A 27,857-nucleotide genomic window follows, 5' to 3' on the forward strand; every position below is an offset into this window, starting at 1 on the left:
AGTCATTTTCTTGCAGTCTTGACAATCAGTGAAGCTGTGAGAAATGATTTCACAACTTCTCATTTGCACTTTTTATGAATGTTTTTTTTATGTTGCTGCAATGACCTTCTTTTGCTTTCTGGATTCTCTGAAGATTCTGTTGCTACTTCAGTTGTGTTTTGTTCTTGAGTTTTGTTTGATCCTGACAATGTAATTCCTAAAAGATTACTCAGGAATGAAATACTTTCTTCAGCTGATTCATTTACTGCTGCAATTAAAGCTTCTTCATTGATGTCTTCATCAGTTGTCTCACTGGAGGAAAAAAAACACTATTGATACATACACCAGGTAACTTTATCTATAGCTTTAAATTTTGTTTATTTAGCAGTGTGCGGAAATTTCGTATTAAGATTTCAGATTAAACATTGCCACAGTAATCTTATATAAGAAAGATTGAACATCATTTTAGGGTGGAGAAATGTAAGAAGCACAGAACACGTTTCAAAACTAAACAATTATTAATTTTTGCTTCACTAACATTGTTGAAATCATAAATATGGGTAATAAGGTTTTTTAAGTTCATTGGGATATGTGAAAGATACTATTGACAATAACAGTGTATTTATTATCAGAAGGAAGGGAAATAAATGTAGTAAAAACAGCAAAACAACCTCAGTTTATATCAGCACCATAGGTATTCTCACACTCCTTGCGTTTGACTGGATAGATAAATTAAGCTTTACACTGACAACATGTGCAAGGACAGAGCAAACCTCAAACTAAATGAACAGGGTTCTCAAGAGCCATTAATTTGAATGTCCACTTTTATAGAAGTTTTTTCACGGTGACAAAGAATCATACCTTCTGCTAATATGTTCATCTCCACATACCTAATGTACACAACACTCCCAAGGATCTGCCACACAAGTTCTTGCACCTGCTCCTAAGATCTACAACTATATTGTTCTTTCCAGTGTCAAGTTACCCATTAATCTGTGCCCCAGAAGACTTCTCATTATCAAGTAAAGGTAGTTTAAACAGATATATGGATAGATTCGCATTGGATCAGTTATATAGCTGCAAAGTATGGCCTAGATGTACTGAATGGTGGTGTGGGAACCGCCTGGTGGCACAAAAAAATCGCACAGTGGACTTTGGCATTTATTCTGTGAAGAATGTTATTTCTGATGTGTTTATTCTTTGGTTTTGTTCTAGTGCTATGCCATCTTTTTTTATCTATATCTTTGCTTTGGTATCATTCCTGTGTTCAACAACATGCAAAAATAAAGTTATATTCTTGAAAGCATTACTCTCTATCAGAAATAATTATTAATTAGCCTCAGTGGCTGAACATAAAGAAAATTGCGATGTACAAACAAGATAATTAAGTGACTTCAGAAAGTTTGTGGAGGAATGAAGAGATGCAGCTGGTGAACTTTCAAGAACAGATCCATCAACAACTTGAAGCACTGAAGTTAACGTTGGAGACGCCTATTACTCCAACATCAAACATGCGTGTGGCTGTACAAACCAACAGCTCGCCGGAAAACATGCAGCACGTAAAAATTCGAACACTGCAGTTCCTGCCAGACAAATTGCAGCTATGGTTTGTAATGACTGAGCTCACGTTTGCCCAAAGAAAGATCCATGATGAGCAGACAAAGTTCATGATAATGGTGACAGCGCTGGATGCTAGAGCAGCAACTACAGCAGAAGATGTAATACTCTGACCTCCAGCAGAACAACTGTACACAGCATTGAAAAATGTATCACTCACCAGAATGTGTAAACTGTTAAATCAATGCATATGGCAGGTGCTTAAAGAAGAAGCTACAGGTGACGGGACACTGTTGGAATTTTGGAAGCATTTGCATGGTATCGTCAATGCCGAAGAATTGTCAGATGCGATGCTCAAACACATCTGGCTAGATCAATTATCAAGCACGGTAGAAGCCGCACTAGTTAGTCATGAAAAAGACAACATGCAGAATCTCTTGGAGATAGCAGAAAAAGTCCATGCGACCATAGGCAATCCATAGATGAATTGCATGGCAATCTTTAATGGGGAAGAAGTGTATGTTGGTACCAGTGTATGTTGGTACTACCGACGCTTCGCGGATAGAGCAACAAAGTGTTTGCAGCCATGCGCATACCCAAACATGAGCGGCGACCTGCAATAGGTGCAACGAGCTGCAGTAGCACAAAGTGCCTGCAACAATGAGATGAGATCGATAAAAACAACAGACAGTTGAGTAATGTCAATAATTCTCTTACCACCTCCAAATGGCTTTATGTCAGAGATGTCAAGTCGAACCGTTGCTACCTAATAGACTCAGGATCCGATGTGAGTGTGCTCCCCTTTACTGACTATCAAGGAATGGATGGCACTCCATTGATGCAATTAACCACAGCAAAATAAGTCACCCATTGTTGCTCATGGCACACATAAAATAGAAGTTGCTTTAGGTTTCTCACAAAGCTGTCAGTGGACCTTCATTCTGGAAGAGGTGTGAGAGGCGATATTGGGTGCAGACTTTCTTTGTGACATGTACATTACCATAGAACTTGCTAATGCACAGATTAAATGACATCAAGAGACAGTAGATGGCATCATGTAACGTGACACATACTGCACTGGCAAGCATAACTGTGATGTGGTGTTACAAGCCATAAATGATAACACAGTCGCAAAAAAATCTGCAGTAACTCACAAAACTGTACACTGCATTTACACCACGCCCGGTTAGCCAATACATCAATGACTGTGCAGGTTAGCACCCGATCAGTTTGTGGCAGCAAAAGCAGAATTCGAGGCATTACTGGCATCAGGTATTATAAGTAGATCAGACAGCCCATGGGTGTCACCCATACATTTGGTAAAGAAAAAAAGGTGGGTCATGGAGACCATGTGGCGATTACAGGAAGTTAAATGCATGTACTATACCAGATCATTACCCAGTGCCTAATATTTAAAATTTCACAAATCAATTAGCTGTGGCAATGATCTTTAGCACTATTGAAACTTCCTAGCAGATTAAAACTGTGTGCCCGACGGAGACTCGAACTCAGGACCTTTGCCTTTCGCGGGCAAGTGCTCTACCATCTGAGCTACCAAAGCACGACTCACGCCCGGTACTCACAGCTTTACTTCTGCCAGTACCTCGTCTCCTACCTTCCAGACTTTACAGAAGCTCTCCTGCGAACCATGCAGAACTAGCACTCCTGAAAGAAAGGATACTGCGGAGACATGGCTTAGCCACAGCCTGCGGAATGTTTCCAGAATGAGATTTTCACTCTGCAGCGGAGTGTGCGCTGATATGAAACTTCCTAGCAGATTAAAACTGTGTGCCCAACCAAGACTCGAACTCGGGACCTTTGCCTTTCATCGGCAAGTGCTCTACCATCTCAACTTTACAGAAGCTCTCCTGCGAACCTTGCAGAACTAGCACTCCTGAAAGAAAGGATATTGCGGAGACATGGCTTAGCCACAGCCTGGGGGATGTTTCCAGAATGAGATTTTCACTCTGCAGCGGAGTGTGCGCTGATATGAAACTTCCTGGCAGATTAAAACTGTGTGCCCGACCGAGAAAGGCAAAGGTCCCGAGTTCGAGTCTCGGTCGGGCACACAGTTATAATCTGTCAGGAAGTTTCATATCAGCGCACACTCCGCTGCAGAGTGAAAATCTCATTCTGGAAACATCCCCCAGGCTGTGGCTAAGCCATGTCTCCACAATATCCTTTCTTTCAGGAGTGCTAGTTCTGCATGGTTCACAGGAGAGCTTCTGTAAAGTTAGGAAGGTAGGAGACGAGGTACTGGCAGAAGTAAAGCTGTGAGTACCAGGCGTGAGTCGTGATTCGGTAGCTCAGATGGTAGAGCACCTGCCCGCGAAAGGCAAAGGTCCCGAGTTTGAGTCTCGGTCGGGCACACAGTTTTAATCTGCTAGGAAGTTTCATATCAGCGCACACTCCGCTGCAGAGTGAAAATCTCATTCTTTAGCACTATTGATTGTAAAAAAGCTTATCACCAAGTACCGGTTGCAGAGGAAGACTTACTGAAAACAGCAGTTACAACACCTTTGGTTTAATTCGAATATGTCCAAATGCCTTTTGGGTTAAAGAATGCAGCTAAAACATGATAACGATTTATTGATGAAGTGTTGCGTGAGTTGAAAGGTTGCTTCAGATGTCTTGATGACATATTAATCTCATCAACAATGGCAAAACCACACGAGAAGTTGTCCACATTGTTCGCCTGAATAAAACAGTACAAAATAATAGTCAACAAAGGAAAATGCAAACTGCGAAAACGGCACGTGATGTTTCTAGGATATGAAGTTTCGGTGGAGGGCATACGCCTGCAAGAGGACAAGGTAGCAGTAATCGACAATGTGAACCAGCCCGAGACTTACTGTCAACTCAGAACATTTTCATGTGTGGTAGATTTCTATAGACAGCATTTGGTGCGAGCTTCACTAGTACAAGCACCCTTCACAGACACTCTCACAGGTAAAAATGCAAATGGCAAACGACCGTTGCAATGGAACGTGGACATGGAGAGAGCATTTCAACACTTATAGGCTGACTTATGAAAAGCAGTACTCATAACTCATCCGGTACCAAAAGCACTGCTGTCATTAGTAGTTGATGGCAGCCAAGTTGATTTGGGAGCTGCACTGCACCAGAAAATAAATGACAAATGGCAGCCTTTGGGGTTTTTCTCATGAAAACTTACAGACCTACAAAGGAAATGGAGTGCATACGACAGAGAACTATTAGTGATATATGAAGCTATCTGGTACTTTCACCCATATGTAGAGGCAAGAGCATTTACTGTATACACCGACCATAAACCAGTAGCCTTTGCATTCAGTAAGTCATAGGATAACTGTTCTTCATGTCAATTTCACCACTTAGAATACATCAGTCAACTTACTACAGATATCAACCACATCAAGTAAGCCGAAAACATGGCCACTGATTTCCTGTCGCGGGTCTTGTTTATTTCACAAACCACAGACTACGATAAATTAGCCGCAACACAAGCTAATGACGCACAACTCCAACATTACTTACAGGATGTAACAACTGGACTTAAGTTAAAATTAGTCCAGCCAGTGGGCACAAATGTGAAGATATGGTGCGACATAGCTACGAACAAACCCGGGCCTTTCATCCCAAGGCAACCACGGAAAGAGGTTTTCGACAGCATACACGGACTCAGTCATCTGGGTAGCAGAGCAACTATCAAACTACTCACAGAACATTTTGTCTGGCTGAGTATAAGGAAGGCTTGCCACCGTTGGGCAACAACATGCATGCTGTGCCAAAGGAACAAGATTGGACGGCATGTACGTAAAGCAGTTGGAGATTTCCCCCCATGTTCATTTAGACATTGTGCGCCCTCTACCACCTTAGGAAGGCTACAAGTATTTGTTGACATCAGTGGACTGGTTTACGAGATGGGCGGAAGCTTCTCCACATTTCAGCAGAGATGGTAGCTTGAGTATTTTTGGCTTCTCGGATCTCCCATTTTGGATGTCCACTATATGTGACAACTGATCAAGGACGACAATTTGAATCCACTTTGTTTCAACAAGTAGCCAGGCTCTGTAGATTCTGACATCACCGCACCACCACTTATCACCCAACGAGCAACGGCTTGGTTGAGCGGTGGCACAGATCATTAAAGACAGCATTGATGTGCCATAAGGACAGCTGGACTTCAGCGTTGCCAGTGGCGCTGCTACGTCTCTGAACTGCCCACAAATCAGACCTAAGTGCATCCATGGCTGAACTGGTTGCCAGCAGAATTTTTTGTTGAACTGATGGAAGTGACAGTGGGTGACATCCCTTATGTCTTACCACAAGTCCACAACCACATGGCACAGCTACGACTGACACCTGGTTCTCGACATTGCACCAACGCACCATTCGTTCACAGGCAGCTTAGCGATTGTCCTTATGTGTGGCTGAGAACAGACATTGTACGAACACCTCTTCAGCTGCCGTATACTGGGCCGTATAAAGAACTCATGAGAGATGAACATACGGTGCAGATAAATCATGACGGGAAGCGACAAACTGTTTCCATTGAGAGAGTTAAACAGGCACACATGTGGCCACCAGCTGATGAAGAAAATCAAGAACCAGTGAAGAACTGCCCCCTACACAATATGATGAAGAGGTGTTGCCCGCAGAGAGCAACACGCCAAGCCAGAAGCAGGAAACCACACCAGAAGACCCACTGTTGTCGGATAAGTGCTTAAGGGTGGGCAGAATTATAAAATACTTTGCTCTACAAAGGGGGGCTGTTTAGGAACCGCCAGGTGACAACAACATCACACAGTGGACTTTGGCGTTTATTCTGTGAAGAATGTTATTTACAATGTGTTTACTCTTTGGTTTTGTTCTAGTGCTATGCTATCTTCTTTTATATATCTTTGCTTTGGTATTGTTCCTGTGTTCAGCTACATGCAAAATAAAGTTACATTTCTGAACACATTACTCTCTCTTGAAAATAATTATTAATTAGCCTCAGTGGCTTTAGTGGTATTAGAATATTGCTAGGATATTTTTTGAAAGATTTCTTGAAGCCTTCAGCTGCCATTCTCTTTATTTCCTGTATGAATGTACAGTTTCAGACTTAGGCCATTTTCAAGTATTTTATTGACGATCTTTTAGTAGCAGATTATGTCATATACATTGTTGCTCCTATGACCTCAAGTTATACCCATAAAATAAATCCAAGGTGTTCACACTATTTAGGAGCACATTACTTTCGAGCACTGCTTGGATTCATTTTATGAGCATAACATGATGTTATAGGAGCAACGACGTATATGACATAATCTGCTACTAAAAATCATCCATGAAATACTTGAAAATGGCCTAAGGCCGAAATTGTACAGGAAATAAAGAGAATGGCAGCTGAGGGCTTCAAGAAATTCTTAAAAAAATTCATCACAGCTATGGACTCTGTTGCATTGAAAATTATTGCTAGGATAAGTGCGCAGGAAGCTATGCTACTTAAAAGAGCATAAAGCTTTGGTTTCATTTCAAGTTTTGATTTATTGAAATGTAGTCTGGTTTGAATATTACATAAACATAGATCCGAAGCGAATGTTCTTTGGATATTTGGAACATTGTTTTTATGTTTGTGAAGATGTGTAGGAAGCGTGCGCCTCCGTAGCATTACTGCCTACCATGCAGGGGGCTCAGGTTCAATTCCTGGCAGGGGACTGGGTGTTGTGTGTCCATCATCATTTTCATCATCATCATCATCGACTTGCAAGTAACCGAAGTGGTGTGAACTAAAAATGACTTGCAATACGGCAGCCGAACTCCCTTGAATGGGGCCTCCCGACCAACAATGCCATACGATCATTTCATTTTTTTTTTTTTTTTTTTTTTTTGTAGGAAGCTAGGAGATACAATACTATTTGAAGTTAGTGGAATATGAAGATGCTGATAAGAATATCTTTGGTGTCTGCTGTTATACACACAAGGTTTGCCTCATCATGTGTAATTTATTGAGTTATACTTCAAAGTTAATGAGGCTTCCCTCAAAACTTCTCCTTGCCATAACTGTCCTTGTGACAGGATTTTAGGGATTTCTCACTTTTCCCTTCCGCAATTTAACACCATATTAGTCTCTTTTGCTATTCATCAACCTATTTCTTCAACAGAAAATAGGTATGCCTGAAGCAGTAAATGACATTACTCTACCTGCTATTATTCTACTTCTCTTAAGTAACTATTGCTTTCCTTATCTTTTATCTGAAACTATTTATACATACTAGTGTACTAGCAGTGTTTTACCTAAAAATGCCAAAGTATTGTTCATACAATGTTTCATAAAATTTTATTACCCATGTGATCATCTACAGTCAATTGGTTATAATGAAGTATTTCTTTTTGTTTGGAACCATATTAATTAAGAGAAATTGTTACTAGAGTGTGTAATGGTAAAATTGGAGTGAGCTAATAAGTAATTTTAAGAGTACTGACACAATTTGTTAGAATGTTCTGATTTCATTCTTCCTAATTCCATGTTTCAGTTTTCCAAAAACTTTAAAGATCTTAATATCAGGCCTAAAGATCAGCCACACCCAAAATTATTTTTGCCACTATAGCCACTGTACTTGTCAGAGTCCAGGAATTGATATTATGCTATTACTGATATAATTTTTCTGACCAGACAACACTCTTCATTATTCAGTTGGGCCACTAATTAAGAATTTGCACAAAATCAGCAAAATTTAAAACTTTGCAGTTTTACTTGTAAATCAGTAATCTATTTCAGAGGCATACAGTGTGCCAATCAAATTGTACTGTGAATCTTTATACATGTCTAACCAGCTGCCTTTTCATTAAAGCAAATTATTGTTGGAACTTAAAGGTCATCTACTCTATTAAATGTCCACCCCGCATTTTTATACAGTATAATGTAACCATCAAGATTACAATATATCTTTCTGGCATGCTTTATATATCTCACCATTCCAAAAATCTTCTGTCTGAATCTGATAATCACACGAGAAACATCTATGTAAAAAATCCATATACCGCAATCACTGCACTAACATCTCTGCATCACTCACTTGCTTAAACATGTAATCATCATTTGGTAATTGTACTGTACACATGCGTGTGTTAAAGTTCATGGTCAGTTTTGAAAACATTAACATCTCAGTGTAAGGAGTTCACAGTTATGTGTTGGAATCCACATTTCTGTAGTGAACAACAGAGCACATACATGCATAAACTTCTGGTTTGTTGTGTCAGTTATGATGAACTATGTTATGAAAGACAGTTATGCTCACTGACTTTGATTACTGAACATCAGTTAGTGAACAATTGCTTAGTTTGTTTTGAGAGTGACTTCAGTAAATTACAAAGTAATGTTATGTGTACACAAGTTTACTAAAGACAATAGTAAGGAACTAATCAAATGAACTACCACTGAGTGTGACTTTTGTTTAAGATGTCAAGATAAAAGGGTGCTACACTGTGTTGTTTAATGATACTGTTTTGTATGAAAATTGGCTGGACAGTGTTTATGAGAGCTACCGCCGAAATAATGTAGAAAGTACAGCTAATTGTTAGAGACTAGTCATCACTCAGTAGTGTGTTGAGGAAAATAGATCTGCCCACTAATGAATCTAAAAATCCTTAGTTCTGAGCTCATTGTTGTTGGACATAGTTAAAATGTCTAAACAGTTTTTTGGTTTGAGACTATGAACATATGGTGCTACCGAGGAAAGAAGAGACAGCAAGCAAGTCCACTTATATGTTGAATAGCAGATGAAATATTACAGAACAAGGTACTGGTTAAGATGGTACATAACAATGTATTCAGAATCAAGAAGATGTGATAATGGGATAACCAAAATGAAGCAAAATTAGAACATTTCATTTTCAAATGAAGTAGAAAACAATGAGACCCTTCTGTGAGTACATTTGGTAATGAGATACAAGGTATTATTCAAAATTCCTCTACATCTACATCAGTGCAGAATGTATTTTTATTTCAGTTGCCAGACCAGAACATCTGATATATTAGCAGGTTCATTTCAGTGAGCAGAAAATAAAATTAAGCAAAAAGTATCCATCACTCATCCAAATTTAAGTGTGGTCTAAGGCTCTGTCACCTGTTTACCTTCCCTTAAATTATGAAATGTCTTACAGTACTGTTTTCTTGTTCTGCTCTGTGACATGGTACAGAGCCTGAATTTTTAGTAAAGAAGAAAGGATCTCCAGTTCATGACCAGTCACCCTCAGTAAGATTTTCTGAAGTATTTCTACATTACACAAGACACATGACACTGCAACTCTGTTGATACAGCCACAACAAATTTCCACTCTTCTCCTCTTTCACTCTAGTTCTATTGATAAGGCCATGATCAGTACCCCCAATATCCCTGCCCTTCCTTTTTTAAAAAGTGAAAGTGCTTTGTTCTTAATTCTCTCACTGCCAATGATAAATTAAATGTTAAAATTATATCTGTTTGACACTTTGGGTACTACCTAACAAGCAAAACTGGCTGCCATAGAATTTGAAAGAGATAGGGAGATCAAATATAGTGTGTGTGTGTGTGTGTGTGTGTGTGTGTGTGTGTGTGTGTGTGTGTGTGTGTGTGAGCACACAAAAGTAATTCGTCCACCCACAGAGTGGTACTGAACCTATATATTTGTCATGTAAAGGACAACCACTTTTACCATGACAATTTGAAACATCAAATTGGTTAGAACAGCTGGCTCATTGTGATAATTTATAATTAGAAAAAAAGATTCATATGGCAATAACACATTGCATACAGAATATTAAGTTTGTTGTAGTCTAGCATTATACACTATCCTACATCTAACAAAACGCATATGTTACAAATATATATATTTGTATTTGCATTTGTACTTTTTGTAATGAAGTGACAGCATTACTGAAAATTCTAATATAAATCCAGGTTGCTATGCCAATGGTCACGGCCAATTACAAATAAATATGTGTTACTTACACGGTATTGGCTGGTGGCAGTGTGGCATTCACTGGTGGATCCGGAACCATTCCATCTGATCCCATTCGAAAGCAGCCAAGTGGGAACTGAGCTTGTACATCACCAAGTAGAGCAGGTTCCAACTGCAAGCACCATCTCAACCCATCAGAGGTAGGTGCAAGATCACTAAATCGTGCGCACAGTTGTGTGAGGCCACCCAGCATATTTAGACACACTGGATCTGGTTTTGCACCTACCAATGTGAAATCAACAAAATGAATTATTCAGTTCTAAAAGAAGAGTCATTTATAGTTTCACCCCCTACTACAGAAAACAATCTTTTATTATAAATTTGAAATGCATGTTAATAATAAGATATTAAAGGTATATGCAATTAATCCAGATTATAGCAGTATACATCACCCAAAAGACAATCATTGATGGAATCAAATGTGGAGTCCTGTGTGACCAGGGAAATCTATGCTTCGGTTCTGAAAACAGAGTACTAAATAGCTGAAGTGTGTTTATTTTCCCAAATATATAATGAGTCAATTACTGTGACACAAAAACATTTTGCCTGTCCTTCCTTTTAAATCCAGTGTTGTCTCTTTAGATCATGAGATAATGGAATGGGTTGCATATCTAAGAAAAACTGTATGTCCATTACAAATAAACCATCTGGCCATCCTAGGAGCATTAAAATCACAAAAGTATCACTGCCATTAAAAAGTCCACACACTAGCCTCCAAGGCAATGTTCAAAAACATGCTGTTGCATTCGAGATTTCTGATAAATTTGTAAGCTGAGTTTTCAGTACAGATCTGTATCTCCACCCATACAAAACTGTGAGTACACAGGAATTAAGTCAGAAGACTTTTTTCAGGTGTCCTTTCATAAATAGCTACAAGCAAAGTTTTATGGAACACCATTTACATCTCTCTGCATAATTTATTGAAATGCTCTTACTAGGCTACAGTTAACCATTTATAGGTTCACCAAATACTCCCTAACAACCTGATGGTCCCACGGGGTGCAGGATTTCCAGTTTGAGTGTTGAGGAGCCCCCACCTCCCCCTCTCTGGCACCCACTTTCTATGAATGTGACATGCAATAAACCTTGCAGCCAGAATTGCTACACTATGAAGGAAAAATTGATTCAGAAGACTTCTGGATTCATACTGCTTATTGTTCTCATTTCTTTATGCAGAAAATGTTTGTGGTACATCAAATTTTATAGTGGAGTGATATTTAGTGCCGGATCACAGTCCGGATGCAATACCTTGCACTTCTTTTTGCAGCTTTGATGCTGAGGTTAAAAAACCAGCTTTAAATTCCTGTGGAGGAAATCACAGAAGATTCACCACTAATTTTTAAGTTATATTGAAAAGAATTATGGGGTGACTTCAAACAGTATGTAACATGTCGTCCACACTAAGAACATTGAGAACATTGGCACATTGTTTTCTGGGCTTCCTCTGGACACATTTCTGCTGTGATATGGTTAACAAATGCATCACAGTGCAGGACTGAAATGGCGCAGCAACTGGAAACACACTCAAAAGTTGATTTAAGCAGGACAGCACTATTCTTGTGGGCTAAATGTCTAAATTGCACAGATTAACCATGAAATTCTGGTGGTATATGGACCAAATGTAAATTTGTGTCCAGTCACAGTGAAATCGTGCCAACAACATGACAAAGGCCACACAGGAGCATTTGATAGTGATTGCCCGTAGATGACAATGTCTAGCAATCAAGGAACCAATTTGCAGTAAGTGCAGATTTTTATAAGATTTGGATTTTCACACAACAGTACTCAGATGGCACCCTGACCGAGAAGTGGATTCCTATCATCAAGGCATTGAAAAATTAATAGAACATTCTGACTGTTGTTTACAGAGTATTGGTGATTATGTCAAAAAATAGTGTAATGTGCCTCTGTCACTCTGGAGTGTGGTGCAGCACTCAATATGAGTTACTTGACCTGCAATAACAACATATAACTTATAATAGGAGGAAACATTCCATGTGGGAAAAATATATCTAAAAACAAAGATGATGTGGCTTACCAAACGAAAGCGCTGGCATGTTGATAGATACACAAACAACCACAAACATACACACAAAATTCAAGCTTTCGCAACCAACGGTTGCTTCGTCAGGAAAGAGGAGTGTTTGTTGGTAATGAGGATCACCCTGTGGCTAAACATGCCTTGGTGCACGGCCAGCACATCTTAGCACACTGTTACACCATCCGGGTTATCTAGATACTTCCCACTAACACCAACCTGTCAGAACTCCGGAGATGGGAACTTGCCCTTCAGTATATCCTCTCTTCTCATTACCCACCAGGCCTCAACCTCCGCTAATTTCAAGTTGCTGCCGCTCATACCTCACCTATCATTCAACAACATCTTTGCCTCTGTACTTCTGCCTCGACTGATATATCTGCCCAAACTCTTTGCCTTTACAAATCTCTGTTTGTGTCTGTGTATGTGCGGATGGATATGTGTGTGTGTGCGAGTGTATACTTGTCCTTTCTTCCCCCTAAGATAAGTCTTTCCGCTCTCGGGATTGGAATGACTCCTTACCCTCTCCCTTAAAACCCACATCCTTTCGTCTTTCCCTCTCCTTCACTCTTTCCTGACGAAGCAACCGTTGGTTGCTAAAGCTTGAATTTTATGTGTATGTTTGTGTTTATTTGTGTATCTATCAACATGCCAGCGCTTTTGTTTGGTAAGTCACATCGTCTTTGTTTTTAGACAACATATAACTTAATTTTTTAAGTGCCCTCATAGCAAACTGACCAAACAACAAGCTCTGGAATATAAAACTTTCATTCATACATTTCTGTATATTCCTTCCTGTAAGGAAAAGATGGCCTGATGAACATATCCAGATATATAACGGTTGTTAAAACACCATTAATAGGTAACTGTCACCAAAGCAAGAGGGTGGTTTGAAAAGTTTTTGGAACAGAATAGAAAAAAAGTACTTACATCACTGAAACTTTTTTATTTTTCAATGTAGTCTCCTTGTAGATTAACACACTTGGCCCAATGATGTTCCAGTGCCTTGATCCCATCTCAGAAATAAATTTCCTCCAGGCCTGCAAAATAGTTGTCAACTCTGGCTATCAATTCTTTGTTTGAAGTGAATCTTCATCCACCAAGAAAAATTTTCAGTTTTGGGAAGAGATGGAAGTCTGACAGAGCCATATCAGGTGAATGTGGCAACAATTCATACCTTAGTTAATGTAATTTTGCCATGGCGACAGCACATGTTTTTGATACAGCATCAAGAGTCATGGCACCTATCTTGCAGATAATTTTTTCATTTCTAACTCTTCAGTTAAAATGTGATATACCCTTTCAGATGACATCTGGCAAGTGTGAGCAATTTCACACACTTTCAACTGGCGATCCTCAATGACCATTTTGTGCACTTTCGCAATGATTTCTGGAGTAGTGACACACCTTGGCCAACCACTGCACTGATCATCATCTATGCTCTCCAACCAGTTTAAATTCATTTGTCCACTTGGCAACAGTTGAATATGAAGGAGCTGAGTCCCCCAATGTATTCTGGAAATCAGCATGAATGTTCTTTGCTTTCATACCTTTCTTTATGAAGTACTTAATCACTGCTCGAATCTCGATTTTTTCCATCTTCACAAATCGCAACAACAGAGCCACATCACAACCACAGCTCTCTTCCAAGAGCAATGACGTGGCACATGTTTACAGGCAACAGTCCAATGAATATCATGTGAACAACTCGTTGCGCTAGTGCTGACCTCTCATGGTGATTCCAGGAACTTTTTAAACCACCCTCATACTATGACCTATGAGCTTATGGAAGATAAATTTAATGCAGTAAAATTAGCAGAATAGCACCTATCTTTTGAAAAGATTGCTGTTTCGTCAGGTATACTAAATAGCTGCTAATTATCTATTTCTGCCAGCTTATTATTTACGTTTTGGCATTTATATTTATCAAGAACAGAAGCTGTCCTCTTACAGTAAAAACAGAGATCTGTTTATGTTGAAAACTGTCATGTGTCATAGTGCTATTGGTAATCCAAAAACCTTGCAGCAAGGCACATTATTTGTAGAAATGACTAGTATTAACTTATATGTTTTCAATTTGCTTTTCAATTTATTGCAGTTCTCAATTGCATGATTTAAATCTGGTGATAGTTTACTGAAGAACTTTCGAACAGAATGCGGATCCTCACTCTGAACTCTAGGCTGGGAGACAACATCTACATGAAAATTATGTATTGATCTTTTATTAAATTTTGTTAATCACAGTTAATCTCAAATTAATTTTTATTATTACCAATGGATACCTTTCAGGAGCAGATGGACTGGAAAGTATTTAAGAATTTCATGAATAATGTGATTGATTAGAAAATACAAAACTCACCCTTGATTGCTTCACTCAGAAGGACATTGTCTCCATAAGAAATATTGACATTAATTCCTTCAGCAGGAGACAGGTATGTCATCTCCACACATCCTGAAAAGATTAGTGACAAATGTTGTATTAAATATACATGTTGCGTTTTTGTTTTCTGGCCTCTTTTTTCCACAGTTGCACATATATAAGTTGTATAGGTTAAGTGCCATCTTTAGCAACTGCAATAAAAGTTTTATTAAGCCCAGAAGTGTTTCACTTTCTTTTAAAACATCCTGAAGTGGTCACTGTAACAATACGGTTTCTTCTCTTATAATTTTGTTTGTTATGATCATCAATAGTTCACGTGCTTTACTTATTACTATAAACAGTATTTATTCTTTTCATTACTAACGTTTTTTTCTTTTCTTTTTGTTTACTGCATTCTTTTTCATCTTCCACATGTTTTTGCAGAGAACACTTTCACTGCACTTAAGATAAGTGCACTTTCATGTTGGGAAGTATCATTGTCCCCCTGCCATTTTGCATGTTTCGTTGCAGTTGCTAAAGATGGCAATCAACCCATATGGTACAAGTATTATTAACTATTTGGTTCAAAAAGTACACCAGGAAAAATGAGTAAGAACAAACAAAAGTGTAGTGCAATAAAGTAATTAGACTCATTTCCAACTAAACTTTCTTAAATAAGTTACATATGAATACTGAACCACAGGCAATATGAAACTTTCTGTACTTGGTAACAGACAAGTTTAGTCAGCAGGCAACTTTCTATTTTTTTCTGTTTTTGATTGACAATAGAAACTTGAAATAGATCTTATCATCATCTGATCTAGGAGAAATATTTATTAGCTGCTTGCTTTCTGTGTTGCTCATAGCCTAGTTCAAGCTTTTTGGAGACCAGTTAAATAGTGTACACCATAATCAGCCTGTCAAATACATAGCTGTGTTGTTAATCAATTGAGGGTTCTTATAAATGATATTGTATGCTATAACTTGTATACTGATTAAGGGCCCAATCACATCCATACCAGCCACAGCCGCACCAGGTGCAGCCAGGAGTTTAGAGGGAATGACTTAAAACTGGTTCGCAATAAGATGCTTAACCCTTAATCACACAAAGACACATAATATTTCTAGATATCCAGACTGAGATGGACCAGCATGTGAATTAGCAAAAAACTGTTGTCAATATTTCTGGCTCACATCAGCACTAATGACATCTGTCACTTGGGTTCTGAGGTCATCCTCAGTTTGTACGGGCAACTGGCAGAAGTTGTGAAGACCACTAGCCTGGCGTATGGGGTGAAAGCGGGGTTCACTATTTGCAGCATTGTACCCAATGTTGATCGGCATCCTTTGAGCCGAGGGGGGGCGGGGGGGATAGGGGGATACAAACCAAGGACTCTATCAATTCTATGACAGTCTTGGCTGCACATTTCTTGACCTGAGTTATGGGGAAAGGGGGGGGGGGGATTTCTGGACGCCCCCTGATAGGTTGCGGGTGCAGTTCACAAAGGGTGCAGCTACTCATGTAGCAGAGTACTTGTATTCATAACAAAGTTCCTGAATTTACTGCTGTCAAGGAAAGCTTTTACACTCAAATTATTCTTGGAACCAAGAGGCATGGAAAGTATATCGAGAAGACAGATTAGATGCCATAGGAGAAGGAGAATTCATTGCAGTTGGCAAAAATATTCTGTGAAGTTACTTGGATGTATGTTACATGAATGACTCAAAGGCTTCTCAAATAAGAGAATCCAGTACTTCATTCTCAATTGTGAGTTCACTACAGACAAGGGTATCATCAGGAGTGCACCAGAGGATTGTGATAGGCCCATCCTTCTCCTCTATATCCATAAATGATCTGACAAACAGGGTGAGCAGCAATCCATGCCTGTTTTTGCTGATGATGCTATGGTGTATGGGATGATGTTGTCACTGAATTACTGTAGGAGGGTACAAGATGACTTAGACAAACTTTATAGATGCTTTGATAAATGGCAACTTGCTCTAAATGTAGACAAATGTAGGTTAATGCAGATGAATAGGAAAAATAATCCTGTAATGTTCAAATACAGAATCAGCAGCATGCTGCTTGACATAGTCATGGAGATCAAATATCTAAGTGTTATGTTGCAATGCTATATGAAATGGAATGAGCACTTCAGGATAACAATAGGAAAGGTGAATGGTTGAATTTGGTTTATTGGGAGCGTTTTAGGAAAGTGTAGCATATCTGTTAAGGAGACCATGTTTAAGACACTAGCGCAACAAATTTTTGAGTACTGCTAGAGTATCTGGGACCACCAGGTCATATTAAAGGAGGCCATCGAAACAATAATGTAGAGGCAGTCTGATAGATCTGTTACTGCTAAGTTCAGTCAACACATGAGTGTTATGGAGATGCTTCAAGAACTGAAGGAAGACAACGTTCTTTTCACGAAACACTCTTGAGAAAATTTAGAGACTCAACATTTGACGCTGACTGCATAACAATTCTACTGTTGCCAACATACGTTTTGTGCAAGGACCAAGACGATAAGATAAGAGAAACCAGGGTGCATGTGGAAGCATATAGGTAGTTGTTTTTCCCTCTCTCTATTTGGGAGTGTAACAGGAAAGGGAATGAGCAGTAGTAGTAGAAGGTATCATCCACCATGCATCATGTGCTGGCTTCCAGAGTACGCACATAGATATAGATGTTGAGGCAGTTCTGCCTACTTTGTGTTGAGAAACCTCTCTCATGAAGTTGGACTGCAGACAGAATTGCTAGCGTAATTTCAGTACTATGCAATGGCATAATGTACCAGGGTAAAGCAGCTGAGCTTGAGAAAGGACTCATTATACAGAAGTGTGCAGTAAGAATATTATGTAAAGTTGATGACTGAGCATCTTGCAGAAGCTTGTTCTGAGAGCATGGGGTTCTTACATCTCTTTGCCAATACATTTACTCCCTTATGGTATATGTGAGAGTAAGGATTTAGGATGAACTGTGAAATTCAAAAGCACAATATGACAAGCAAAAATATTTTCCTTATAGACTATGCAAATGGTAAGGCCAAGTAGAAATACCTGGACAAGAAAACAAATAAAATTTATTTTATAAAAAGAGGAAATATAGAAATGCAGCAGAACTGAGGTTTTCAGTTAACTTTTTCCGGACTCTGGTGCCATCTCAATTTGTTATGCATCTGGATGCCTAAGCTTCACTTAGTGTATGCTCATTGACATCTGTAAGTTATTCTGATCTGTTTGGAATGTGTATTGTCCACAAAATTCCCACCTGGCAACATAATGGAATGGTATATCTTTTTTTTCAGATTAAGTTTTTTGTCTCTGATACACACCCTAACTCCAGACAACAAGGACCATGCTTTCCACATACTCAGATCCACATCACACCACACCCCCTAAGGTAAGTCTTTCTGCTCCCGGGATTGGAATGACTCCTTACCCTCTCCCTTAAAACCCACATCCTTTCGTCTTTCCCTCTCCTTTCCTCTTTCCTGATGAGGCAACACTTTGTTGCGAAAGCTTGAATTTTGTGTGTATGTTTGTGTTTGTTTGTGTGTCTATCGACCTGCCAGCGCTTTCATTTGGTAAGTCACATCATCTTTGTTTATATATATATATATATATATATATATATATATATATATATATATATATATATATATATATATATATATATATATATATATACAGGGTGTTTCAAAAATCGGTATATTTGAAACGGCAATAAAAACTAAACGAGCAGCGATAGAAATACACCGTTTGTTGCAATATGCTTGGGACAACAGTACATTTTCAGGCGGACAAACTTTCGAAATTACAGTAGTTACAATTTTCAACAACAGATGCCGCTGCAAGTGATGTGAAAGATATAGAAGACAACGCAGTCTGTGGGTGCGCCATTCTGTACGTCGTCTTTCTGCTGTAAGCGTGTGCTGTTCACAATGTGCAAGTGTGCTGTAGACAACATGGTTTATTCCTTAGAACAGAGGATTTTTCTGGTGTTGGAATTCCACCGCCTAGAATACAGTGTTGTTGCAACAAGACGAAGTTTTCAACGGAGGTTTAATGTAACCAAAGGACCGAAAAGCGATACAATAAAGGATCTCTTTGAAAAATTTCAAGGGACTGGGAACGTGACGGATGAACGTGCTGGAAAGGTAGGGCGACCGCGTACGGCAACCACAGAGGGCAACGCGCAGCTAGTGCAGCAGGTGATCCAACAGCGGCCTCAGGTTTCCATTCGCCGTGTTGCAGCTGCGGTCCAAATGACGCCAACGTCCATGTATCGTCTCATGCGCCAGAGTTTACACCTCTATCCATACAAAATTCAAATGCGGCAACCCCTCAGCGCCGTTACCATTGCTGCACGAGAGACATTCACTAACGATATAGTGCACAGCATTGATGACGGCGATATGCATGTGGGCAGCATTTGGTTCACTGACAAAGCTTATTTTTACCTGGACGGCTTCGTCAATAAACAGAACTGGCGCATATGGGGAACCGAAAAGCCCCATGTTGCAGTCCCATCGTCCCTGCATCCTCAAAAAGTACTGGTCCATTTCTTCCAAAGGAATCATTGGCCCATTTTTCAGATCCGAAACGATTACTGCATCACGCTATCTGGACATTCTTCGTGAATTTGTGGCGGTACAAACTGCCTTAGACGACACTGCGAACATCTCATGGTTTATGCAAGATGGTGCCCGGTCACATCGCACGGCCGACATCTTTAATTTCCTGAATGAATATTTCGATGATCGTGTGATTGCTTTGGGCTATCCGAAACATACAGGAGGCAGCGTGGATTGGCCTCCCTATTCGCCAGACATGAACCCCTGTGACTTCTTTCTGTGGGGACACTTGAAAGACCAGGTGTACCGCCAGAATCCAGAAACAATTGAACAGCTGAAGCAGTACATCTCATCTGCATGTGAAGCCATTCCACCAGACACGTTGTCAAAGGTTTCGGGTAATTTCATTCAGAGACTACGCCATATTATTGCTACGCATGGTGGATATGTGGAAAATATCGTACTATAGAGTTTCCCAGACCGCAGCGCCATCTGTTGTTGAAAATTGTAACTACTGTAATTTCGAAAGTTTGTCTGCCTGAAAATGTACTGTTGTCCCAAGCATATTGCAACAAACGGTGTATTTCTATCGCTGCTCGTTTAGTTTTTATTGCCGTTTCAAATATACCGGTCATTTTTGAAACACCCTGTAAAAAAGAAAGGTCTGGTAGATAGACAAAACAAAAAACACACAAACGCACACACAAATTTCAAGCTTTCACAACCCACGGTTGCTTCGTCAGGAAAGAGGGAAGGAGAGGGAAAGACGAAAGGATGTGGGTTTTAGGGGAGAGGGTAAGTCATTCCAATCCCGGGAGTGGAAAGACTTACCTTAGGGGGAAAAAGGGGTAGTATACACTCGCACACACACACATATCCATCCACACATATACCGACACAAGCAGACATATGAGTGTGTGTGTGTGTGTGTGTGTGTGTGTGTTTCCTTTTCTGACAAAGACTGTGGCTGAATAGTATGTAAGCGTCTTTTCATTGTGTCTGTCAACAAATCAATGTGTCATCTTCACGGTAAGTAGCAATCTATCTTTTCCTTATATTGTTGATATTCTAACCTGGAGTTTCCATTGTTTAATATTAGACAAATGTATGCCTACCAATCAGTGACAACTATTTTCTGAGAAACATAATCAGTTTACTCAAGATATTGAAACTACCTATCACAGCTGACTTACCAGCTCCAACCAAATAGCAAGGGAAAAAACTGTTTACAAATGATAAGTCTCTACATCATAAAGCTGAATCAAACCTTTTCGACCAGTATCTATACAAGTCGTGTATACATATGAACTGGCCAAGTGACCCCCTCTTGTTTCCACTAAGCAAGAGAAGTAGGATAAAAACTGTTCCATATTTTTACCGTCGCTCAAGTAGCCGGAGAGTAGAAGTGACTTTGCTGGCAGTTGTGGGTCCAGACTTGTGCCAACTGTCTAGCATTATTGTTTTTTTTTTTTTTTTTAATTGCAGCTCATGTTAAAATGTAAAAGGCAACGCACTACTTAGTTTTTCATCAAGAAATGATTTTAGGTGATCCTCGATAACAATGTAAAACAAACAAGCCTGTCAATAATATTGTGGCGCAAGTTCGTATTATCTACTGCACGGCAGACCATAGTGGAAATGAACGTGTCAGTAAAAGTCTCGTGCCAATTTGTAATGTGTAAAATGTTTATTAAAACATAATTATTAGCAGTAGTAGTAGTAGTAGTAGTCTATTCATACAAGTACAATACACATTGCCTCTTCTTCATACGTTCGAAAATACAAATTTACGTGAACTATTCACTATTTCCAGTGTTTTAAAAATACTGAACAGTAATTCGCACAAAATCCTAAACGGTTATTTCTTTCAATGCGAAACTGTTAAAGGTTAATTTTCGCCCTAAGAAACAGAAAACGTGCGGCAGGGCTCGGTAGCATTTGCTACATGGAGGAAACACCTCTGCTGCCAGTGCTGTATGAGCTCCTCACCTGGACCACCGTCCGCCCCGGTAGCTGAGTGGTCAGCGTGACAGACTGTCAATCCTAAGGGCCCGGGTACGGAACGGGATCGACTTTGGCGGGACTAAAATGTTGTCAAGCGGCCGAGGGATAGCGCTAAGCATAGAAAAGACGCTCTTTATCAACATATACGCACCTTCTGGCACAGACAACAAGCGAGCAAGAAGCACCTTCTATAATGAAGAAGTAGCCGAACTGCTGATGCAGAACAATGACAATATCATCATTGGAGGAGATTTTAACTGTGTCGCCGCAGCTGAAGACCAAATACCTGTAGCAAACATGTGCCCAGAACTGCAACAACTGATCCGACGACTGAAAATAGAAGATTCGTGGCGCCTTCTCCATCCAACACACACTGAATTTACATACCACCACAAAAATGGTAAAAGCAGACTGGACCGTATATATATCAGCAGAGCAGCAACTAAAAATGTTGCGCACGTCGAAGTATATCCTGTCATATTTTCGGACCACTGCAGCTACGAATGCAGCCTGCATCTCCAAAAAGGAAAGAACGTCAGCAAAAGAAGCACGTGGAAGCTAAATACGGAACACCTGCAGGACGCGGAACTGCGCAAGCAAATAGTGGAAATGTGGCAAGAATGCCTGGCACAGCGCGCACGCTACAGCAGCACGACCGAGTGGTGGCTGGCACGAGCGAAGCCGACAATGCGCAGCCTGTTGATAAGATACAGCGCGGAAAAGTCATTCTGGAGGCGAACCACGGCCGAATTCTACCAGCAGTGCCTGAAAGACGCACTCGACGCACCAGCAGACGACCAGCAATACCTGCCGCGAGTGAGGAGAATCAAGGCAAAACTCCTTCAAATAAAGAAACAGCAAATAAGAGGCGTCCTCACAAGAAGTAAAACATATGGCGATGTGGATGAAGAGCCACTCACCATGCACCACCTAAATAGGGAAAGGGAGAGAGGCGCAGGAAAGTGCGTAAAAGAGCTTCAGGACAAGCAAGGGAAGACGCTCACGACGAAAACGGAGTTAACAAAACACATCGAGGACTATTTCCGAGACATGTTCCGTCGAGAAGCGACAGACGACGCGGCAACTGCTGAAATCCTCCAGCAGACGAGGAGCGTGCTCACAGACGCAGACAGGGCGTTGCTGACAGAAAATGTCGACGTGGATGACATCAAAGAAACGATGAGGACCAGCGCAAGAGGAAGAGCACCCGGCGCCGACGGCATCCCGCTCGAGTTCTACCTCGCATATTGGGACGTGCTAGGAGAGCAATTCACGGAAATGGTGAACGAGATACTCGATGGGGCGGAAATTCCACCTGGGCTGACCGAAGGGACCATAACACTCATCCCTAAGAAGAGAGCCGCCCGCCGCATTGAAGAGTTTCGTCCGATTACGCTCCTCAACGCCGACTATAAAATAATAGCGAAATGCATCGCAAACAACCTGAAATCGGTGATGAGGAAAGTCATCAGTCCGTGGCAAACATGTGCGGTACCAGGGAAAAATATATTTGACGCCACATGCACCTACAGGGACATAATAGCACAGGCAGCCACCACCAGAAGCGCAGGTGCCATAATTTCGGTGGACTTCAACAAAGCCTTCGACAGGATCGACCACAAATATCTCGTAGAGACACTAAATAGACTCGGGTTTGGGCAAAAATTCATCGCAATCATCCATAAGATACTAAGTACTGCAAGATCGACAGTAATAATCAATAGTTGGGAAACAAAACTGATAAAACTGGACAGATCCGTGAGGCAAGGCTGTCCATTGTCAATGGCTCTATTCGCTATAGCACTGGACCCACTCCTGCGGAAACTCACAAACGACATCAGAGGCTTCTCCGTAGGAGGCAAAGCAGTAGCATGTGTAGCCTACGCTGACGACCTAGGCATCTTTATTGAAGACCAGGAAGATATTGGGAGAGTAGAAACCATCATGAATACATTCCAAAAAGCGTCAGGCGCCCAAACCAACCCCAAAAAAACAGTGCTACTGCCGATAGGGAATCAACGACTCAAACCAGACAGCCAATGGTATAAAATAGCAGAAAGCCATAAAGTTCTTGGAATATATATACAGTCTTGTCCACTTAGAATGGCCGCATACAACTGGAGGGACGTGCTACACACCATAAGAGGTCTCTCCAGACAGCACGCGAACCGGAAGCTAACAATCCACCAGAAAACAGAACTGATAAACACGACGATCCTGTCGAAAGCTTGGTACCTGGCGCAAATCTTAAGCATCCCGACAGAAATTGCGCGAGCACTAACGAGCGCAGTGTACTACCTGTTGTGGCGTCGAAATATATTCAAAGTGGCGCAAGCAACGTGCTCGCTGCCAACAAAAGAAGGGGGACTAGGTCTAGTTGATATAAAGACTAAATGTGCAGCCCTTCTACTGAAACGAACGCTCGCCATCCAGGACAAAAACCCTGACAGCGTCACAGCCAAGATAATTGGAAGATACAAGCCCGCATCACAAGAAGCGCCGGTCGACACGAGACACATTCCCTGCAAAATGCGACACGTCAGGCTGCACTACGCCAACAAAAGTTACGTTCTGGACACCGTGGCGAATCCCAGCCACAGAACAGCCAAGAGAATATACTGGGCCCTCAGGGGGAAGCCGGAAAAAAACAAAATTGAACAAAAACTCCCGCAATACAATTGGAAACAAATATGGGGGAACGTCTCAGAAAACGTGTTACCTAAACATGCGAAGGAGACGTGGTACAAAATAATTAACAGAACGGTACCAACCAACCAAAGACTGGCGGAGATAAAACTCGTCGCAAGTGACAAGTGTGACGTATGTGGCATGATCGACACCCTCGAGCACCGATTCACGTGCGGGAATGCCATCAACATCTGGGAAGCGTGCCAGCAGATGGTGGCCCACATCAACAGAACGGCGCCGGGAAGCATCACAGTGGAAGCAATCACCGCCCCAGACTGCAACCCATTTCCACGACCCAAGCGACTGGCGACTCTCTGGATCCTCGCCATGACGGCACACGCCATCGTAGCGCGGAGGCAGACCGACCGGCTGGCCTTCCTGATGGACCTCTGGGAGGAGAACAAGACGGCCCAGCAGCACAGGCGATACCACGAGAACTTCAAAAACTTCCTGCAGATTCCACTGCAGACAGCAATCGCCAGAGTCCTCCCCAGCCTGTGACCCCCAGCACCGCCACCAGCCACCTCACCGCACTCACCACAAGAATAACGTGTGCAGTGATAGTGAACAAGTGCAACACAAAAGATAAAGAGCTTTCTCTTCTCGCATCAAATAGTGAAGTATAGTACTATAAAGTGTTCCTTCCTAGTGGAATCAGTGACACAAAGTGCTCCCTAGTGGAAAGTGCCAACTACTCATTATTATTAGATATTTGATTTCCTTTACTTTGTGCCTACAAAATTCTATTGATTACTCACACTATCCTTTCTGCTTCTCTTATGTAATATGACAAAATTTTCTCCCTTCTTCAGTTAGGTATATTCTGTAGTATATGTAAAAAAAAAAAAAAAAAAGTTTCTTCCACTTCTGCTCCATCTATCATGGTGACGCTACTTCATACTGTCCCACTAAACAGTGTAACTAGAGGAAGAGATCAAACCAGAATACACAATGTGCCTATGTCATCACAAGTGCATCACATACAGAAACATAAACTCAAATCAATGCAACGATGCCAAATATAAACTGTTATGCCTGTCCTGCAATGTCTACCCCCCTCAAAAAAAAAAGACGACAAATGGCCATGTAAAAGGGTTTAAGGAACAAACAATAAGAGAAAAACGAAAAAGGAAAATATAAAAACGAAAACATATAAAATGACAATAATATTAACCATCACTAGGATAATAGATTAATAGAAAAATGTCTTTTTTTTTTTTTTTTTTAAATGTATCGTTGTTAAAATATTTAAATAAATATATATGGTTACAAAAAAAAAAAAAAAGGTTCGATTCCCGGCTGGGTCGGAAATTTTCTCCGCTCAGGGACTGGGTGTTGTGTTGTCCTAATCATCATCATTTCATCCCCATCGACGCGCAGGTCGCCGAAGTGGCGTCAAATTGAAAGACCTGCACTAGGCGAACGGTCTACCCGACGGGAGGCCCTAGCCACACGACATTTCCATACCTGGACCACCGAGATCGACGTAGGTGAAATTGAAGTCCACGCAGCACGTGCAGGCGGCTCCTTCGCAAGAGCAGGCGCGCTCCAGCGGGCCGCCGTCGACGTCTGCGTCGGTATCGTCGCCATCCGCCACTTCCCTCTGCTCCGCTACTTCCTCGCCCAGGTCCCACAGGAAGTCTGCAAGGCCAAACAGGTCGTCACTCGCTGCCTACTAATTTTAGTCCTTCATGCTGAGCTTTTCCTTCCCAACTTATATCCTTCAGCACAGCTAATCATTTGGAATTGAAAGAAACCATAAGAGAAAACTCTTAGAACAGACAGTGTAGCGACAGTGTGTCTGTCACCCGTTATTGTATTGTATCGTATGTTAAGAAATGACGGAGAGGCTACGTCCCCGCCGCAGCCACAGTGGTCCACAACCCCGCAACGACTGCCGCAGTCCACTTCACCCCTCTGCTGCCACATTCCGAACCACTCTTTCAGGATTATTGTGTTCTTCGGTCCCTAGTGGACAACCCCATGAACGTCTCACACCAGACGAGTGTAACTCCTATGTTTGCGTCATAGAGTAATAGTGGTGTACGCGTACTTGGAGAACTTGTTTGCGCAACAATCGCCGACATAGTGTAGCTGAGGAGGAATAAGGGGAATCAGCGTGCATTCGCCGAGGCAGATGGAAAACCGCCTAAAAACCATCCACAGACTGGCCGGCTCACCGGACCTCGACACAAGTCCGCCGGGCGGATTCGTGCCGGGGACCAGGCGCTCCTTCCCACTCCGGAAAGCCGTGCGTTAGACAGCTCGGCTAACCGGGCGAGCGTCATCCGTTATTGGTGAGCTGTGTTCGCAAAACAAATTTGGAGGCCAATATCTTTAATTTATTTCTGTCCTCTTCTATTACCAGTACCTGCTTTAGACGCAAAATGTCATTACAATCGTGCAAGAATTTCAAATAAGCCATATACTTGCGAGTGTCAACTTTATTTTACTTTAGTGATACATCTTATATTTCCACTTTACATAGGTAATTTTGTAGCTAGTTGGATTACAAGTGTGACCGCGTAATAGGCGAAGTTCTTCATTTTAATTTTATTTCCTTGTTTTAATTTGTCTGTTGAAGGCTTGCTTGCTCTTTGAATCACTAACGTTGTTGCACTACTGTTAGCAGTGTTTAATTCTTCTCAAAGAAATCAGCGATGTTTACAAATAAGGACAATGATCAATGTGATCTGGTCAGTTGTAGTGTTACAATATAGAGAAAAATTCGGGTAACGTATAGAAATGTTAACACAGTAAATCGTGGTACAAGTTCAAGAATAGGGCGTTTATTGTTAACTTACCGTAACCATCGTGTCACAAATTGCAACAATTTGCGTTGAAGTAATGCAGCATTTTGTACGAAGTCCCAACGATACCTCGACGAACTTCATTATAGCACGCATAGAGGCATTCAGACTATCATTCTTCCCGCGCTCCATGCGTGAATGGAACAGAAAGAAACTCCAGTAACTGGTACAATGTGACATACTCTCTTCCAAGCACTTGCAGAGTATAGATATCTAATTTCACAAGTTTTGCAAGGCTTTAGAATTTAGATTTAAGAGATCCAGTTAGCTCGTCTGTTCCTGTATGTTTCTTCTTTTTATTATGCGTAGAACTCACGTGTACTTATTTCGGTCTCTCTGGTTTGTGACGTCTCGTGCTGGGGGTCATCCTCTATTTCTTCTTCAGTACTGACAGACGTAGCTTTAACTGGCATTTTATGAGGGTTGACTGGACAGTAATGCCTCCACCTTCGTAACTCTTCAACAGTTGGCAGCATTGGTATACGGTAGGTACCTGCTTGTTCCATAGCCTCTTCTCTACAGCTCCAGTTGGTGGGAAGCCTTAGCATTGAATGGTTGTGTTGTTACAGTGTAAAGTATGGAACCTCGTGCAGACGGTCGATCAATGCGATTTAAGCAACGTGCAGTCATCGAATTCTTGACAGCAGAAGGTGTCAGCTCAAAGGAGATTCATCAGAGGATGAAAGCAGTTTATGGTGATTAAGTTGATGCGTGCACTGTGCGTCGTTGGGCGAGTAAGTTTACAGGTGTTGAGGCAGGAACATCTCACCTGCGTGACAAACAAAGAGTTGGACGTCTTGTGACAACAACCACCGAGTTTCACAAGCAAAATGTTGACAGATTGATTGAGGACGATCGTCGTTATCACTCGGAGA

General features: G+C 41.1%; 1 protein-coding gene across 1 annotated transcript; it reads right to left on the reverse strand.

Annotated features, from left to right (window-relative positions):
• Positions 1-27,395, reverse strand: LOC124616256. The gene is made up of 5 exons (XM_047144559.1): positions 27,299-27,395; positions 25,640-25,813; positions 14,901-14,993; positions 10,494-10,725; positions 1-291 (listed from the first exon to the last, which is right to left on the reverse strand). Exons 1-5 carry the CDS (start codon positions 27,393-27,395, stop codon positions 60-62), a joined length of 828 nt encoding a protein of 275 aa, XP_047000515.1. The 3' UTR covers positions 1-59.
• Between the last annotated feature and the right edge of the window lie 462 nt (positions 27,396-27,857).

This window comes from Schistocerca americana, chromosome 5, assembly GCF_021461395.2.
Source record: "Schistocerca americana isolate TAMUIC-IGC-003095 chromosome 5, iqSchAmer2.1, whole genome shotgun sequence".
NCBI lineage: Eukaryota > Metazoa > Arthropoda > Insecta > Orthoptera > Acrididae > Schistocerca > Schistocerca americana.